Raw genomic sequence first — 20279 nt, forward strand, 5'->3', positions numbered from 1 at the left:
TTGGCAGATCCACATTTCCCTTTAAACGCTGAAAATTTCGTGCCAGAAATGTGCTGTAAGTTATCCACACGCTGGATTTCTAAGACGTGACAATAAGATAAAATAATCTCATGAATAATTTTTACATTATTACATGTTGAAATGATATTTTGGGTGTATTGAATTAGGTGAAATAATTATTAAAATTAATTTTATCTCTTTGCTTTTTTTCATATGACTACTAGAACACAAGATTACACTTGTTATCCTGTGATAAAGCATAATGGAAAAGAATATGAAAAAGAACATATGTATGTAAAACTGAGTCACTTTGCTGTACAGCAGAAATTAACACAACATTGTAAATCAACTATACTTCAATAAAATTTTTAAAAATTGCACCTGTGGCTCGAACTACTTTTCTACTGGACAACACTGGCCTCCCAGAGAGGTGAATGGGTATGTTATGATGGCCTCTATCCTACAACTTATAGAAGCTCCTCTCCATAAGAGCATCCCTCCAACCCCAAACACGCAGCCTTAAGAGTCTCCCAGGGTAGGCAGTGCCCTCAGCAGTGTGGAAAGTCACCCCCTGTGCCCAGTCACAAGGATGGGCACAAACAGAAGGAAAAAAGAATTCTAATGGCCTTACCAGAAGCTTTGGCAAAGAAGACGGTCCTGTCACTGCTTTGGGCTTCACAAGACAGAAACACCTTTCTTCCTTCCATGCCAGTGACCTTTGCCTCCAGCCTCACCACTGAGCCGAGAGTGAGTGGTCTAGGAGAGAGCAATGGGGGAGAGCGGCTGGTGGGCTGGTCTCCTGAGAAAGGGAGGAATGACCCCATGGGAGGATGAGGCTGCCGGAGTGGAGGTCCTGGGGTTCTACTCCAAGGTATCAGGGGCCCTTGCATTTGTCACCTGCTAGCTGTGTATTCACCTCAGCTTCTTCATCTGTCAAGTTGGAGGTACCGACCTCCCAGGATTATAGTGAAGATTGAACAAAATAATGTGTGCGTGTTTTGCAAGAGACTAATCAAATACCAGGAATTATCATTTCAGTAGGGGCCCAATAATTATTTGTGGACTAAAGTAAATATTTACAGGCACGTGGGCTGGCTTTCTCTAAATCAAAGGCAGCCAAAAGTAGTTCATCATCATCCCATGTAGAATATCTTTATGTTGGAACACATAACCCATCTTCAAGCTTATCACCTTGTCCTTGGATGAAAAAGGAACATCTAACAAGTTTAGATTGGTCCATGAGAAAAGCAAAAGTAGAAACTCCTCTTTGCACTCAGGATTGCTACATGAGCCCTCATCTTCCATCGCAACACATGGAATAACCCCATGCCAGCTTACTCCTAACTTGAATCCAGGCAAGGAAACAGACCTCTTGAAGGTGATGGTCATGGTTCCTGTAAAGACTGCATTGGCACTGTTGTACTGCGTCATGAAAAACGTGTCTGTCATGGTCCCCATTGCACCACCATGGATAACCCTGCAAGGGGCAGACGAGGGGAGAAAGGGAAAGAAAGAGTCACCCAGGACTCCACTCCGCACGGCGAGGTTCCAGTGAGGTGACATGCTGAAGGGTTCCCTGCAATCCAGAACAAGATTCTTGCATCTCTCAGGGTAGAGCAGAGACGTAAGAGCAAGGAAATGCAGGGGAAGCAAACAAGGCTGTCTGAAGCAACTTACACCTGCTTAGAAGAGAATAAATTAAAGCAGAAGAAACTCCCCACCCCACCACCAGCTCCAACCACAAAGTCTGATGAATCTTGTGTTCCCTCTTGGGTTGGTCTCAGGGGGAACTAGAAAGGTGCAGTGAAAACAGCATGGGCTTTGCAGGCAGAGAGACCTAACTCTAAATCTCACATTTCTAGCCATGTGACCTCAGTCAGAGAACCACTTGGGGCATCTGTTTCTTCATCCATAAGATAGGAATATCTCCTAAGAATTTTTGTGGGCATTAAATTAAGACAGCCAAATCTCCATGTGCAGGGTCTGGCATATACTGGCCACTGAACAAGAATAGTTTTTCCCCCTTCTTATTTCCAATGTCCACTGCTTACTCCACTGCCATTTAGGAGGTTCAGGAAGTCCCTAACAGGGAGAGGCCACACCTCGGGTGGGTGACCGAGGGGCTGGCGGAGCCTCCCTACCCAGGGGGTCAGTAGAATAAAGCTGCAGTAAACAAGAACCTGCTGAAGGCAGCCATGGGCCCACCAACTGTCCTCTCACCCCCACCCCTCCCTGCTCTTTGACCAAGAAAAAGCCCATTTGAGCTACTGGCTGCGATGGCTCTCTGTGCCTCACTCAGGCAGCCCCTCCAGGAGGGGCTCAGGCTGGAGCAAGCAGATGCACTTCTTCTCCGAGGCACCGTGGAAGATGATGTACTCAAAGCCAACTTTCTTCATCTCTGTGATCCAGAAGAAGTGGCGGCTGTCTTCTACCATTTGGACTGGAGAGTAGAGTTGAGTCGGTGAGAAAGACGTTGGGCTGGAGTCTGACCCTTGGGACGGTACGGTCTCCAGGGCAGAAAGCATCCAACCGGAGGAGGTCCTCAGGAAACCCACTGCCCTCAGCTTCCCATCCGCACCCCCCGGGATGGACCCATAAACCTCTGAGGGAGACGAGCAGCTTCCAAGGAAGGGATGAGATCAGCAGTGTGAGGGACAGTGAGAGGTGAACTGCCTGTGAATTTGGGACACCAGTGCTCCTATCAACTGAATAATACATACTAATCTGAATGCATTGATTGTGGCAGATCAAGGAATAGGCAGGCAAAAGTCCTTTCTGTAAATTAAGTATATATGTCCCCTCTCACTGCCACAGGTCTGAGATTTCAGAGAAATTTGTCTATACAGTATGACTTGAATTGGGGATAATTCAGAGGACGTAATTAGAGGTAAAGCCTCCAATATATAAAATCCAAGACTTGTCAAACACCTGCATTTTTACCAAGAATCTCAAAGCAGAATTTCGAATGACAGCTTAGGTATATAAAATTAGAAGACTTCGGCTGGCTCCTGTCTCTGCAATGCGGGATCCGGTCTTTGTTTTCCATCTGATAGCCTTCACTGGTTCAAGAGCTCAACTCAAACTGACCACTAGAGGGAGCATGAGTCCAGTCCATAACAGGTTCTGGCTTCTGGCCTCAGGGGTCAGTAAGATACTGCCCCCTGGCTGCATCACTGAGCTTCCGACCCTGTGTGTACCAGGGTAAAGGCACTGGTCCTTAACCCCAGACACTGCCTCTTCCCAATTCCTCACTGAGACTGCACCTGTCTGGTCTACAAGAGAGGATGGGGCTGGCAGGTATAAAGAGATGCCGGGGTGACTGCAGACACGGGTGGAGAGAGCACTGCCCCAGGGGTCAGGAATTCCTGATTCTAGTCCAGGCTCTGCCAAAAACTCACTTCATCACCTATCTAGGCCTCAGTTTTCTCTCTTGTAAAATGAGCAGGTTGAAAAAGGTGGCCTCCATGTTCCTTTTATGGCCTAATATTGTGTGAGTCTAGGATCACCATGCCCAGACTGCCTTGCACCTGACTCTCAGGCTAATGCAGCCCACACAGGAGGTGCTGGAACTGGGCTGGGGCACAGAGCTCCTCGAGGAAAATGCACACACATAAGCAAAGATTTGCCAACAGTCCTGCACTAACCAGAGCCCTGCTCCAGCCGAGGTTAAGTGCTCCTGATATAGGGATGTGAACTTACCAGGGATAGCTTTAGTGATCCTAGCTAAGTCTGCCTCTTTAAGGAACTGCAAAGAGTGCAAATAACCTGGAAGTCTCGTCCCCGTCCCATCCACCATCTTCTCCATGTGTTCATTGTACAGCCTCACCATGATGGGGCTCCAGCTGGCGTTGGGTAGGGAATAATCCTTTGTATTGGAATGGAGGTGGCTACTTGAGACCTGGAAAATCCAAAAGAGGTAGCTGACTACGCCTGATCCAATTCCAACTTGATTCATTCATTTATGCATGTATTTAATAGATGGGGAAGTTTTCACCAGGCAGAGCCTGTACAAATAAATGCCCAGAGATGAGAGAGAGCATGTTTCCAGAACTGTACAAGTGGAAAGGTCTAGTGGTAGGGAAGGGGGGCAAGGGAGGAGGTCAGAGAGAAAAACTAGGGCCCCAGCTGCCATGTTAAAGAATCTGGGCTTTATACAGAAGAGCTATAAGCAGGAGAATGAAATGGTCAGATTTCCTTGTTAGAAGGATTCCTACTTGCACATGGAAACCTGTAGTCTAGTCAAGCCTCAATGACATTGGGAGCCTGGTTGATAAACAATTCAAAGACACGGTCTTTTCCCGGCTGTTTCCCTCTCCTGCTCCCCCATGTCCTCCAGGCTCTTCTCCCAACACAGTTCACCTTGGTTGACTCTCTGGTTTATTAGGCCTCTTTACTGTCCCATTACAGCTGGGGGCTCCACCAGAGACTCCCTTTTCCGGCAGACAGAGGAGAGGAGGACCAGGTCTAGGTGGCCAACCCTCCTCCCAGGGTTTTGGAAAATCCATCATATGGCAACGTTTTCTTGTACCTTCCACCTGGCTACTGTTCATATCAGCAGTGCCAAGCAGTCCTTCTTGCTCTTGTACAGTTTCTACATTTTTTCTGGCTTAGTTACTGGCTTACTCACAGTTCCCTGTATACGCTCTTATTTACCTACACAGATGGAGAAAATACAGATTCTTATATTATTTATAGACAGACAGGCTTTTAAGGGGGGGAAAAGCCTAACAACACCTAGGAATGGTCCCTGATCCTTACTGCCCTCTTGCAGGGAGCTTTTTGCCAGCTAGTAGAGGGTAGAGTGGCATTTGAATTCTGTCTCCCTAACTTCTTCCCGTTAATGCACTGCACTGAATGGTACTTGTCCTTTAACTGCTTTGAGCATCAGTTGTTAAATCTGTAAAATGAGAATAACACCACCTGCCCTGTATGTTGCTGTGAGGACTGCATGCGGTCATGATATTGGAATGTACCTGGCTCAGTACCTGGCCCAGAGCAAGCATTCTAAGATGTTAGTTTCATCTGAATTCAACAGGAAAAGTCTCTCCTTCTCAAGTTTGATTCCAAAGAATTCTTTCCTGGTACTGATCATATGAAACCAAACCTGAACTCAAAATATTTTGGAATGAGTTTGCTCATCTTATGAAATGATGAAAGGGGTGACATCCAATCGATGCTACTTTTGAGCACTTAATTTGCACACAATTCATTTTTTTATTGGGGTGTAGCTGCTTTACAATGTTGTGTTACTTTCTGCTGTACAATGAAGTGAATCAGCTATATTTATACATATATCCCCTCCCTCTTGGAACTCCCTCCTACCACCACCCCATCCCACCCATCTAGGTCACCACAGAGACCGAGCTGAGCTCCCTGTGCTATACAGCAGGTTCCCACTAGCTATCTGTTTTACACATGGCAGTGCACATACATCAGTCCCAATCTCCCAATTCATCCCCCCTTCCCTGCCCCATGTCCACACGTCCGTTCTCTATGTCTGCGTCTCTATTCCTGCCCTGCAAATAGGTTCATCTGTACCATTTTTCTAGATTCCACATATATGTGTTAATATACGATATTTCTGTTTCTCTGTCTGAATTACTTCACTCTGTATGACAGACTCTAGGTCCATCTACGTCTCTACAAATGACCCAATTTCGTTCCTTTTTTGGGCTGAGTAATATTCCATTGTGTATAAGTACCACATCTTCTTTATCCATTCATCTATCAATGGACATTTAGGTTGCTTCCATGTCCTGGCTATCGTAAATAGTGCTACAATGAACATTGGGGTGCATGTGTCTTTTTGAATTATGGTTTACTCAGGGTATATGCCCAGGAATGGGACTGCTGGATCACATGGTACCTCTATTTTTAGTTTTTTAAGGAACCTCCATACTGTTCTCCATAGTGGCTGTATCAATTTACATTCTTAGAGAACAAACTTATGGCTACCAGGGGGGAAGAGTGAGAGGAAGGGATAGTTATGGAGTTTGGTATCGACATGTACACACTACCATATTTAAAATGGATAACCAACAAGGATCTACTGTATAGCACAGGGAACCCTGTACAATGTTATGGGCAGCCTGGATGGGAGGGGAGTTTGGGGGAGAATGGGTACATGTATATGTACGGCTGAGTTGCTTTGCTGTGCACCTGAAACTATCACAACTTTGTTAATTGGCTATACTCCAATATAAAATAAAAAGATTATTCAGTGGCTTGAAAAAAATAAATTAAAAAAAGTTTACATTCCCACCAACAGTCCAAGAGGGTTTCCTTTTCTCCACACGCACTCCAGCATTTACTGTTTGTAGCTTTTTGATGATGGCCATTCTGACCAGTGTGAGGTGATACCTCATTGCAGTTTTGATCTGCATTTCTCTAATAATTAGTGATGTTGAGCGTCTTTTCATGTGCCTCTTGGCCATCTGTAGGTCTTCTTTGGAGAAATGTCTACTTAGGTCCTCTGCCCATTGTTTGATTGGGTTGTTTGTTTTTTTGATATTGAGCTGCATGAGCTGTTTGTATATTTTGGAGATTAATCCCTAGTCAGTTGCTTTGTTTGCAAATACTTTCTCCCATTCTGAGGGTTGTCTTTTCATCTCATTTATGGTTTTCTTTGCTGTGCAAAAGCTTTTAAGTTTCATTGGGTCCCATTTGTTTATTTTTGTTTTTATTTTCATTATGCTAGGAGGTGGGTCAAAAAAGAACTTACTGTGATTTATGTCAAAGAGTGTTTTTCCTATTTTTTCCTCTAAGAGTTTTGTAGTGTCCAGTCTTACATTTAGGTCTTTAATCCATTTTGAGTTTATTTTTGTGTATGGTGTTAAGGAGTGTTCTAATTTCATTCTTTTACATGTAGCTCTCCAGTTTTCCCAGCACCACTTACTGAAGAGACTGACTTTTCTCCATTGTATATTCTTGGCTCCTCTGTCATAGATTAGGTGACCTTAGGTGTGTGGGTTCATCTCTGGGCTTTCTGTTCTGTTCCATTGATCTATATTTCTATTTTTCTGCCAGTACCATACTGTCTTGATTACTGTAGCTTTGTAGTATAGTCTCAACTCTCAGAGTCTGATTCCCCAAGCTCCGTTTTTCTTTCTCAAGGGTGCTTTAGCTGTTCAGGGTCTTTTGTGTTTCCATACAAATTGTAAAATTTTTTGTTCTAATTCTGTGAAAAATGCCACTGAAAATTTGATAGGGATTGCATTGTATCCGTAGATTGCTTTGGGTAGTATAGTCATTTTCACAATATTGATTCTTCCAATCCAAGAACATGGTATATCTCTCCATCTCTTTCTGTCATCTTTGATTTCTTTCATCAGTGTCTTATAGTTTTCTGAGTACAGGTCTTTTGCCTCCTTAGGTAGGTTTATTCCTAGGTATTTTATTCTTTATGTTGTAATGGTAGATGGGATTGTTTCCTTAATTGCCCTTTCTGATCTTTCATTGTTAGTGTATAGGAATGCAAGAGATTTCTGTGCATTAATTTTGTATCCTGCAACTTTACCAAATTCATTGATTAGCTCTAGTAGTTTTCTGGTGGCTACTTCAGAATTTTCCACATGTAGTATCATGTCATCTGCAAACAGTGACAATTTTACTTCTTCTTTTCCAATTTGGATTCATTTTATTTCTTTTTCTTCTGTGACTGCCGTGGCTAGGACTTCCAAAACTCTGTTGAATGAGAGTGGAGAGAGTGGACATCCTTGTCCTGTTCCTGACTTTAGAGGAAATGCTTTCAGTTTTTCACCATTGAGAATGATGTTTGCTGTGGGTTTGTCATATATGGCCTTTATTAAGTCAAGGTAGGTTCACTCTCTGCCCAATTTCTGGAGAGTTTTTTTTTTATCATAATTGGGTGTCTAATTTTGTCAAAAGCTTTTTCTGCATCTATTGAGATGATCACATGGTTTTTATTCTTCAATTTGTTAATATGGTGTATCAGACTGATTGATTTGCGTATACTGAAGAATTCTTGCATCCCTGGGATAAATCCCAATTGATCATGATGTATGATCCTTTTAATGTGTTGTTGGATTCTGTTTGCTTGTATTTTGTTGAGGATTTTTGCATCTATGTTCATCAGTGATATTGGCCTGTAGTTTTCTTTCTTTGTGACATCTTTGTCTGGTTTAGGTATCAGGGTGATGGTGGCCTCGTAGAATGAGCTTGGGAGTGTTCCTTCCTATGCAATTTTTTGGAAGTTTGAGAAGGATGGGTGTTAGCTCTTCTCTAAATATTTGATAGAATTCACCTCTGAAGCCATCTGGTCCTGGACTTTTGTTTGTTGAAAGATTTTTAATTGCAGTTTCAATTTCATTATTTATGCTTGGTCTGTTTATATTTTCTATTTCTTCCCGGTTCAGTCTTGGAAAGTTGTATGTTTCTAAGAATTTGTCCATTTCTTCCATGTTGTCCATTTTATTGGCATAGAGTTGCTTGTAGTAGTCTCTTAGGATCCTTGGTATTTCTGTGGTGTCAGTTGTAATTTCTCCTTTTTCACTTCTAATTTTATTGATTTGAATCCTCTCCCTTTTTTTCTTGATGAGCCTGGCTAAAGGATTATCAATTTTGTTTATTTTCTTGAAGAACCAGCTTTTAGTTTTATTGATCTTTGCTATTGTTTTCTTTGTTTCTATTTCATTTATTTCTGCTCTGATCTTTATGATTTCTTTCCTTCTACTAACTTTGGGTTTTGTTTGTTCTTCTTTCTGTGGTTGCTTTAGGTGTAAGGTTAGGTTGTTTATTTGAGATTTTTCTTGTTTCTTGAGGTAGGATTGAATTGTTATATACTTCCCTCATAGGACTGCTTTTGCTGCATCCCATAGGTTTTGGGTCTTTGTGTTTTCAGTGTCATTTGTTTCTATGTATTTTTTGATTTCCTCTTTTATCTTCTCAATGATCTCTTGGTTATTTAGTAGTGTATTGTTTAGCCTCCATGTGTTTGTGTTTTTTACAGTTTTTTTTCCCTGTAATTGATTTCTAAACTCTTAGCACTGTTTTCAGAAAAGATGCTTGATAGAATTTCAATTTTCTTAAATTTAAGAAGGCTTGATTTGTGACCCAAGATGTGACCTATCCTGGAGAATGTTCTGCGTGCACTTGAGAAGAAAGTGCCTTCTGCTGCTTACAGATGGAATGTCCTATAAATATCAATTAAATCTATCGTTCTGTGTGTCATTTAAAGCTTGTGTTTCCTTATTAGTTTTCTGTCCTGATGATCTGTCCATTGGTGTAAGTGGGGTGGTAAAGCCCCCACCATTTTTCTGTTACTGTCGATTTCCCCTTTTATAGCTGTTAGCATTTGCCTTATGTATTGAGGTGCTCCTATGTTGGGTGCATAAATATTTATAATTGTTATATCTTCTTGGATTGATCCCTTGATCATTACATAGTGTCCTTCCTTGTCTCTTGTAACAGTCTTTATTTTAAAGTCTATTTTATCTGACATGAGTATTGCTACTACAGCTTTCTTTTGATTTCCATTTGTATGGAATATCTTTTTCCATCCCCTCACTTTCAGTCTGTATGTGTCGCTAGGTCTGAAGTGGGTCTCTTGTAGACAGTATATATATGGGTCTGTTTTTGTATCAATTCAGCCAGTCTGTGTCTTTTGGTTGAAGCATTTAATACATTTACATTTAAGGTAATTTTGATATGTATGTTCCCATTCCCATTTTCTTTATTGTTCTGGGTTTGTTTTTGTAGGTCTTTTTCTTCTTCTGCTCTTGTGTTTCCTGCCTAGAGAAGTTCCTTTAACATTTGTTGTAAAGCTAGTTTGGTGGTGCTGAATCCTCTTAGCTTTTGCTTGCTATAAAGCTTTTGATTTCTCTGTTGAATCTGAATGAGATCCTTGCTGGGTAGAGTAATCTTGGTTATAGTTTTTTCACTTTCATCACTTTAAATATGTCCTGCCACTCCCTTCTGGCCTGCAGAGTTTCTGCTGAAAAATCAGCTGATAAACTTATGGGGATTCCTTTTTATGTTATTTTTTGCTTTTCCCTTGCTCCTTTTAATATTTTTTCTTTGAATTTAGTTTTTGTTAGTTTGATTAATATGTGTCTCAGAGTGTTGCTCCTTGGTTTTATCCTGTATGGGAGTCTCTGTGCTTCCTGGACATGGGTGGCTATTTCCTTTCCCATGTTAGGGAAGTTTTCGACTATAATCTCTTCAAATATTTTCTCAGACCCTCTCTCTTTCTCTTCTTTTCTTGGGATCCCTATAATTCGAATGTTGGTGCGTTTATTTTTTCCCAGAGGTCTCTGAGACTGTCCTCAATTCTTTTCATTCTTTTTTCTTTATTCTGCTCCTCAGCAGCTATTTCCACCATTCTATCTTCCAGCTCACTTATTCGTTTTTCTGTCTCAGTTATTGTGCTATTGATTCCTTCTAGAGTATTTTTCATTTCAGTTATTGTGTTGTTCATCTCTGTTTGTTTGTTCTTTAGTTCTACGTCTTTGTTAAACATTTCTTGTATTTTCTCGATCCATGCCTCCATTCTATTTCTGATATTCTGGATCATCTTTACTATCATTACTCTGCATTCTTTTTCATGTAGGTTGCCTATTTCCTCTTCATTTATTTGGTCTTGTAGGCTTTTACCTTGCTCCTTCATCTGTAACATATTTTTTTTGGCATCTCATTTTTTTTGATGGGTGAGGCTGTGTTCCTGTCTTGCTGATTGTTTGGCCTGAGGCGTCCAGCACTGGAGTTTGCAGGCAGCTGGGTGGAGCTGAGTCTTGGTGCCGAGATAAGGATCTCTGGGAGACCTCACACTGATTAATATTCCCTGGGACCTTAAGTTCTCTGTTAGTCCAGCAGCTTGGACTCAGCACTCCCACCACAGGAGCTCACGCCCAACCCCTGGCCTGGGATCCAAGACCCCACAAGCCATGTGGCACAGCAAAAACAAACAAAAACATAAAACAAACAGAAAAGAGCAGAACAGTAACAAAGAATAAAAAATTAAATAAAATCAGAAAAATAAAAAATATATTAGAAAAAAATATATATTAGAAAAAAAAATAAAAAATATATTAGAAAAAAATAAAAATAAAAAGCCAGGGCTGGGAGAAGGGGTACTGCCTGTCGGTGCCTCACCAGCCACCTGAGACCTCTCTGTAGCATGATGTCCAGCTGAGATGTGCCAACTGAACCTCCTTACAAAGGCAAGCCTTCCTCCTGGTAGATGAGCACTGGCCTGAGGCTCAGACTCAGCCAATCAGAGCCTGTGTTGGTCCCCTGAGGGGCAGAGAGAGGATGGCAGCCAGGGCATCCCAAGTCCCTCTCCCACTGCCAGGCAAAGCAGTGGGGAGCAGAACTAGAAGGGACATCGGTAATCACAGGTTAGTAAGTTACAAATGCATTTGATTTCAGGAGCTGCCAGATGAATCTTTGTTTGTGTGAACCACGTGCCTGGAACAACTGAATCAATCTCAGTTGTTTTGCAATCTAGGGTCACCAGGGTCACAAACAATGACCAGGAACCAGAGTGGATAACCTCAGTCTCTGCATGTGAGGACAGATGGCCCTGATACCTCACCCCAGTTCTTAACTGTGTCTTGTTTCAGGAACCAGTTCATTTCTTCATCCAACAAATATTAATTAAGCACATATTGTGTGCCAGAGACTGTTCCAGACTTTAGGGATGCAGCAGTGAATAAAACAGATAAAGTCGATGACCTCATGGGGCTTATATCCTAGTTGGTAATAACAAGTAACATTAATTGTTGTGCTTTCTGTACCCAGGCACTGTTCTGTTTCTCTGTTTTATCGCCTTTTTAAAAAAAAATTTTATTTATTTTATTTTTGGCTGCGTTGGATCTTTATTGCTGTGTATGGGCTTTCTCCAGTTGCGGAGAGCGGGGGCTACTCTTCATTGCAGTGTGCGGGCTTCTCATTGCGGTGGCTTCTCTTGTCGTGGAGCACGGGCTCTAGGCACTCAGGCTCAGTAGTTGTGGCACGGGCTTAGTTGCTCTGCAGCAGGTGGGATCTTCCCAGACCAGGGCTTGAACCCGTGTCCCCTGCATTGGGAGGCGGATTCTTAACCACTGCGCCACCAGGGAAGCCCTGTTTTATCGCTTTTAATACTTATGCTATCTCATAAATAGTCCAAATTAAAATTTCACCAATTGTTCCTAAACCATCCTTCAGAGCATTTTCCCCTCGATCCAGAATCCAATTTAAGATCATATATTTCTTTAATCTCGAACAGTTTTTCAGCCTTTCCTTGACAGACACATTCTTAACATACCAAGCACATATACCAGATACACACAGGAATGGTCTCCCATTCTTTCAATCTTGCTGTAGGAGACTCTTGTTACTGCCAGCTAGTGAACGGTAGGTGGTGTTAGACACAGCGCATAACCCTGTATAACCAACCGTCTCACAGAAATCAGAGGTATGCATTATTACTATCTGCATTTTACATGTAGGGAAACTGAAGCACAGAACAGTTAAAGTAAGGTGTCCAAAGTTGCACAGCTAGTAGAAGGCTATGTGCTGTGTATTTTTATTATAGTAATAATAATTAACCTTTTATGTGTACAAAGATGTTTACAGGTTACAGGTGGGACATCAGGCATTCCTACGGAGAAGGCAAGACAGAAAGCACCATCATCACCATCTTCAACCTCATCTTATACATGACTGTCTTGACACGCAGAGAGGTTACTTCAGGCTGGTTTGTAAGTGAGGAGCAGGGTCCAGAACAGGAATTCTGAGGCATCCCCTGCAATGTCCTATCAGGAAAGGCCAGCATGGTTCAAGATCCAGAGATACATCCCACTTCACAAGTGTTGGCTACTCCAAATGGTCTTTGCTGGGTTGGAGAGAGAAAAATCCTGGCAGGCAACAGTCCAGGAGCACGTAGGGGAGACCCCTCCCCAATTCACACCCCGACCATCGAGCTGGTCCAGTCTGGTGGTGCCCTAGGTGGAGGCCCCTCCGACGGGCTGGCTGAACTCAGAGTCGTGGCCTGCAGAACTCAGCCTACTCCAGGCCAGGCAGCGGGGCAGCCCAGCTGAGGAGCACAGGGCACGTGTGAGAAGACAGTGCACTTGCAAGAGGTAGGGGGGAACTCCGTGGCTTTGGAGACATCATGCTCTGGGATTCTGATTTGGCAGCCTCTTAGGTTAACAATAATCATCCTGAAGGGCTCTTTGTAGATTAATGAGAAAATTCCAGTTAAGTGCTCAGCTCAGAGTAGGTGCCCAAAAATGTGAATGTCCCTCTGTTCCCTTCCCCATATCCCTCCTGACCTCATCATTTCATCTTTTTAATAGTAATCTCTAGATGAAACACATATGGATTATTCTTTGTTTGGTGAATTATTTCCAGCAAATGTTCCATTTCAGGTTGACTCCCCTGCCACTCAGGATGTATCAGGACAAGTCAGGATGAACTCAAGTAAACACTTTTAATATTTAATAAAACCATCTATTATCAGAAAGGTAATTTGCTATTGCTTTGAGAAAGTAAATTCCAATGCACTTCAGACCTAGGGTTTAACGGCATTTTGCTTTTGCTGTTTAAGATTATTTATATATGTTTCCTCCATTAGCAGAGCTACGTGAGGGCCAATTATAATGCCTTTTATAAAATTCAAAACATGTTCTTCATGTATTATAATTATTTTCTCCTATATCATCTCACCTGCAAGTATATCTGTCAAAATACTTAAAAATTGGTTCACGCTCTTAAATGAACTTGCTGTGGCTTGATCTTGGTATCTATTACGTGGACAGGATAGCTGCCATCATGCATGTGGCTTGAGCAGAGTCATCTAAATCTGACTCAACATAGCCCAGTGGTCAGCTGATTATTTGTTTCAAATATATAAATCCTTTTGCATACAGCTAATGGCAAAGAGTAGAGGCTTGCCTTAGCAAGGAACACACAAAGCCACCGGGCTGACTTTGGTGTCAGGAATTCCTTTTAAGAAACAGATCGGGCACTTTCCTGGTGGCACAGAGGTTAAGAATCCACCTGCCAATGCAGGAGACACGGGTTTGAGCCCTGGTCCGGGAAGATCCCACATGCCGTGGAGCAACTAAGCCCGTGCGCTACAACTACTGAGCCTGCACGCTAGAGCCCATGAGCCACAACTACTGAGCCCGCTTGCCTAGAGCCTGTGCTCTGCAACAAGAGAAGCCACCGCAATGAGAAGCCTGTGCACCGCAACAAAGAGTAGCCCCCACTCGCCGCAACTAGAGAAAGCCTGTGTGCAGCAACGAAGACCCAACACAGCCAAAAATAAATAAATAAATAAATAATTTTTTTAAAAAAAGAAAAAGAAACAGAGGGGAGTACAACTGAAACTAACACAACATTGTAAACCAACTATATTCCAATGAAATTTTTTTTAAAAAAAGGCTACACACAGCATGATTCTATCTGACCTCATCATTTCAACCCAGCAAGTATAAAGGCCATCACTGTGCCAGCATGAAAAATATAATAGTTGAAATAAGGAGCACATTATATACATATATATATACATATATATATATCTACACACACATATATATAATAGCTGAAATGAGAGCATAATAGATGGAATATAGCTAAAACATGAATTAGAAAATCGGAAGAGCAAATTAAAGAACTCTTTAAAAAACAGAAAATATAAAATAAAGCTACAAGATATGGATAAGAAAAGTATTAACACTCAGTTAACTGGAGCTCAGGGAGAAAAAGACACACACACAAATTGAGAGGAAGAACCATTTGAATAAATCATGGAGATCAATCTCCCAGGATTGAAGGGAGGACAGAGTGGCTGGACCAGCACAAGTAAAGAGAAAAGGGAGACAATCTTTGCGGGGTATTACAGGCCCTGTTGAAGAGTTGTCGGGTTGGTTGGTTGGTTTTGTTGTGTGTGGGGGAGGGGGATTTGCATTTTTTTATTACGTTTTAATTGACGTATAATACAATCTACCCTTTGGTTTGGGGCCAAACCTGGCCAGGACATTATAAGAAAGAAAAATTACAAGACAAGATCTCTCATGAACACAGATATGAAAATCCCAAGAGAATCCAATTATTTATTAAAATGATCATAACAATGAGGTCATTTTTTCCAGGGAAAATACAGGTTGATTTAAAATAAGAAAATCAATCAATATAGTTCACCAAATTAACAGAATAATGGAGGAAAACTACATGATCACTTCAGTAGATAAGGAAAAAGCATTTGATAAAATTTAAGTTGGTATTTGATAAAGATACTCCAAAAACCAAGGGAAAAAAAATCCCTAGAGCTAACATTACAATTCATAGTGAAATATATAGACTCTTTTCAGAAAATAGTAGCAAAGTTTTTGAAAGTTGAGAAGATTAATTTGCAATAGTAGGAATTCCTTGAATATCATGAAATAAGTCTTGTGTCTGTAGCCAAATTTCTAAGAGTCTCCCTTCACGTAGTCTCAGACGCCAGTGTGAATCATTTTTGTCTCCTGAAAGAAGACGGGTGATGGCGGCAGAGGGCTGCTCTAAGGCACCTGCCTCACAAAATGTAGTCTATACTGGGGGAATGGGAGGGGTGCTGATAGGAGGATGACCTTTCCCAGGTCTCCCTAGAGATTTGTCTCCTTATGTAGAGGAAGATGTGGCTGCAACTTTTCTGAAATATTTCTGAGAGGTGTTTCTTGAACTTCTCACCCATGAACGCATAGATAATAGGGTTCACACAGCAGTGGGTGAAGGAAATGGTTTCTGTGACATGGGTGGCATAGATCAACCGCTGGCTCATGACGCATCCATCCAAGATGTGCATGTCGTGCAGGGAAGTAAGGAAAAGTACTACATTGAACGGGACCCAGAAGAGTAAAGAGACAACCACCACAACGAGCACGAGCTTGATGGCCTTGGTCTTCTTGTGGCTCTGGCAACTCTTCAGCTGGTGCAGGATGCTAATGTAGCAGAACATAAGGATGGTGAATGGGATCAACAGGCCTAAGATATTCATTTCAAAGTGGATGAAGATCTTCCACTTCAGCGTCTCTTGATTGTAATACAAATAACACTGTAGAACCCCATCATCAGAGGCCTCTTGGTAAAATACTAGTAACGGGCTGGTGGCCACAAAGGCAATCAGCCACATTGCCAGACTCAGGGCTATGCCCATTCTGGTCGTCCTCACTTTCATGGCGTATACAGCACGGACAACTGCCAGGTACCTGTCCACACTCATGAGGGTGACAAAGAACATGCTGCTAAAGAAGCCAATGTAATAAAAGCCAGAGACCACCTTGCACATTACAGTCCCAAACACCCACTGGTCCAGCTGATAGTGGGTCTGAAAGGGGAAGGAGAAGACAAAAAGCAAGTCAGACAGGGCCAAGTTCAAGAGGTATATGTCTGTGATGTTCCTCAGCTTCTTGCAGGTGACAAGGACCAGGATGACCAGGCTGTTTCCCAGAAGACCAAATACAAACAGGAGGCAGTAAAAGATGGCAAGAAGCAACTTGCTATCTCTTTGGGTAAGTTCCCCATCACAGGGGCTTGAGATGATATCAGGATAGTAGTAGTCAGTTATTGTCACATTGGGCTCAAGTGTATAATCCATCAAGGCAGGAAGACTTGGCCACAGAGGCACCTAAGAGAGATTCATTTAACAATATTTTTATTTAAAAGTATGGATTGAATTGTGCCTCTCGCCCCTCCCAAGTTCATGTGTTGAAGCTCTAAAGCCCTGTTATGGTCTAACTGTGTCCTTCCAAAATTTGTATGTTGAAACCCTACCCCCATTGTGACGGTATTAGGAGGTGGAGCCTTTGCAAAGTGATTGGATTAGGTGAGGTCATAAGGGTGGAGCCCTCATGAATGGGATGAGTGCCCTTATAAGAATCACAGGAGAGCTTGCTTCCTCTCTCTGCTGTAGGGTTTGTGAGGATACAATGGGAATTTGGCAGTTTGCAATCTGGAAGAGGGCTCTCACCAGAACCTGACTGTTCTGGTACCTTGATCTTGGACTTCCCAGACTCTAGAACTGTGAGAAATAAATTTGTTGTTTGTCAGCCACCCAGTCTATGGTATTCTGTTATAGGAGCCCAAAGTGACCAAGACACTCCCAATGTCACTATATTTGGAGACAGGCCATTAAGGAGGTAATTTAGATTAAATGAGATCATCAGATGGGGCCCTAATCCAATTGGACTGGTGTCCTTGTAAGATGAGGACAAAGTGTGAAGGCAGCCCAAGAGGAGCTCACCAGAAATCCAATTTGTTAGCACCTTGCTCTTGGACTTCTAGCCTCCAGAACTGTGAGAAAATAAATCCCTGTCATTTAAGCCACCCAGCCTGTGACATTTTGTGATGGCAGCTTAAACAGATTAATACAGGGGCTACAGGGGACCTCTCTGCCTTTTCTACCCAAATTTGTAAATTTTCTGTAAACTTAAAACTTCTCTAAAAAGTACAGCCTATTAGCACTTTTTAAAAGCTGAAAACTGCCTGGGCTGACTAATACAGAGGGGTTGTGTGGGATAAGAAAAGCCAAAATTTGCAAAGAAAACTTAAATACCTATAGTTCTACCCCTCAGAATTAGCAACTGCTAGCATACTGCCATATTTGCTTTTGATTCTTTTCCTTTTCCTCCCTTCCTTCCTTCTGCAATGGAGATAAAGTGAAGGAAGACTCAACATTTAAAACATGATCATTCTCTTATATTTAGGAAAGACACATATGCCCTTTTTGGCCAACTGCAGCAATGGAGAAGTTCAGCCGTTTTTCAAGTGCTTCAATGGCGACTCGAATCAACCTCTTGAAATCCCTTTCCTGCAATTCTGCCTTGTTTTCAAGCCCCTTTCGATGACTTTCCTCAAGACATTTTTCGATGACAGGTATCATTTACAACCCTGCAGGTGTGTGAATTGCAGTACCCCTGACCTCCATTTTTTAACTTGCTTTTGTAGGAACTGGTCCCAAAACAGCAGGATTGCTGCAAGTCCTAATCTGATTCCAGGGGCAAGCTGAGCCTTTGGTCAATTCGTCTTCCTGATTGGAAATTAGAGTGACATGTGCCTGTCCAAACACCTAGGGCTTGTTTCTCATTGGTTCCCCCCCTTCCCCTTCATCCTCTGGACAAATTCCAAGCTGTTCAAAACAGGATGTTGAAGGTGCGCATTCCCTAAGTGAGGAGATTGTTAGGAAAGAGGCCGGTGGGGAGAATGCGAGGCAACTTTTCCACACTCTTCCTGATCAGACGATGTACCATCCTCTGGGTTTCCCACACTTGCTTCAGCGGTAGGACGGTTCCCCTGCACCTGGAGTTTGGGGACCCATGGAATGGGGGGCAGGCAGTATTACTCTTAAGTGGCTACATTTGTTGACCCATCCTCACCAATTCTCTCAGCCCCACCAGTGTCCAGCCTTAGGTCTCATCCAGCTGTGGTTTTAGTGTGGTCAATCCTGGTTGCATCACACCCCCTGAATGTATTTTGTAAGTATTTATCTGTCTCTCACTGTGTTTGATTTTTTTTTTTAATTTTCTTTATAATGGGGTATAGCTGATTTTCAGTGCTCTGTTTCTTGCTGCTGTACATCCACTTGATTCACTTACAGAGAGACATTAATAAATTCGTTTTCAGAAAACAAACAAACAAACAAAAACATGATCATTCTCCTCAAACTGATATTTATATTCAAGGCAATTTCAACCTAGACTTACTATTTTTCCGAGGCATTTGATTATTGAACATTCAGACATCCCTATTCACTATGCCACATTTCTATAATTTGAAATGCCAAGCAAGTTAGCTATTTTAAAAATATTAATTTCACTATGTGCACAAAATAGATTTTAAAACAGTTTCTGAAGAACGGAGGTGGGTCTTTTTTTTATGCGGCCAGCAACTTTCAAATCAACAGTCTCCCCTCCTACATCTTCCTCCCTACTTGTCTTTTACAGTTATTTTTAAAAACAATTTCCATTTCATGGTCCTTCTCTTCTGCTCTCCTAAGATCCTGGACTATGAGGAGGTCTTCAACTCATTTTCTTCCCCAGATCCTTCCTACTGACGCCCACTCCACACTTCCCCCGTGCTCTTTTATCATTAAAATCTGTGGAAAGTATTAGCAAGCTCTACCATTTATCACAGTGGACCAGGAATTTTAGATGCATCACCTCATTTATTCCTCTTGAATCCCTATGAAGCAGGCACTAATATCTCCTTTCTATTCCTGCAGTTACGATTATACCGAATCTCAGCTTCTGTCCAGTGCCTGAAGTTACACAGAGGGTGAGAGATTAGAGCCAGGACTCAAAAACCACATCTGTCTACTCCAATCCTTATTCTTTTCCATATTTCTCTATTTCGTGTGTTTAAAGAAAAAAAAAAAAAGAGTAAAAAGCTCTTACCTTTTAGAATCTAGACCACCTGACTTCCAAGTTCTAGATTAGTTTGTAGCAGAGTAAACTTGGACTTGTTTTTCAAACTGAGTTTCAGGTTCCCCTCTGTGGAAGGGGGCTAAGAACGCTTTTCAGGGGTTGGTGGGACGTGCCTGAGGTCATTGAAGTTAGCATCTAGTTAGGGATGAACGTTTGCTTGCCAGCTTTGTTCCTTGAGAATAATACCCACATGTCTTCCTGTTATCTCACAGATGCACTGTATGCAGCAAATGGACAGATTCCTCCCCAGATGCCTGGTGACAGGAGGGATCTTTTCTTATCCACCTTCCCACTCTTGGAGGGGCTTTGACACCCTCCTAGCATCCTGCAGAGAAAAATGGCATGGCTTTCTTTCCTCCACCAGAGCCATGGACAGCTATTAAGACATATGCAGGGTTTGTAAACTCTGGGGATATGCAAAGAAAAAAAAAGTCACCTCCTTTGCCAGATTTCTGAAGTCATGGTGTTCCCTTTGCCTGACCCCAGGGACATAAAACTGTCCCTGCTTCGTACATCCTTCTTCCCCAAGGATGCTTAGTAATACATACCTTAATTAGAGCCTTCTTTCCAGAGGTTTTCAGTGTTGCTAATTCCCTTTTCTCAGAGTCTGCGCTGTCATGTGTTCTGCTCAGACGAGAACAGCTCCTCTGCAGGTATCTTATCTGTGGTGAGTGGCAGAATAGGGGTGGGTCTACTATCGCACCCTGCAGTGATTTAAAAAGTTTAAAAAAATGATCTCATATAGAGAACAAACTAGCGGTTACCAATGGGGAGAGGCAATGTAGGGGTAGGGAATTAAGAGGTATGAACTATTAGGTATAAAATAAACTACAAGGATATCATGTACACATGGAGAATACAGCCAATATTTTATAA

General features: G+C 42.2%; 1 protein-coding gene and 1 long non-coding RNA gene across 2 annotated transcripts; both read right to left on the bottom strand.

Annotated features, from left to right (window-relative positions):
* Window positions 1–1268: 1268 nt before the first annotated feature.
* Window positions 1269–20059, bottom strand: LOC307193104. Its single transcript, XR_013830223.1, has 3 exons — window positions 19952–20059; window positions 3827–3898; window positions 1269–1477 (listed from the first exon to the last, which is right to left on the bottom strand). It is a non-coding gene; the product is annotated as an uncharacterized lncRNA (long non-coding RNA).
* On the bottom strand, window positions 15518–16720 carry CCR8 (C-C motif chemokine receptor 8; the record flags this gene model as incomplete). The annotated part of the gene is made up of 1 exon (XM_079934167.1): window positions 15518–16720. Exon 1 carries the CDS (start codon window positions 16577–16579, stop codon window positions 15518–15520), a length of 1062 nt encoding a protein of 353 aa, XP_079790293.1. The 5' UTR covers window positions 16580–16720.
* Window positions 20060–20279: the final 220 nt, after the last annotated feature.

The sequence above is a fragment of the Stenella coeruleoalba genome (assembly GCF_951394435.1).
Source record: "Stenella coeruleoalba genome assembly, chromosome: 10".
Lineage (NCBI taxonomy): Eukaryota > Metazoa > Chordata > Mammalia > Artiodactyla > Delphinidae > Stenella > Stenella coeruleoalba.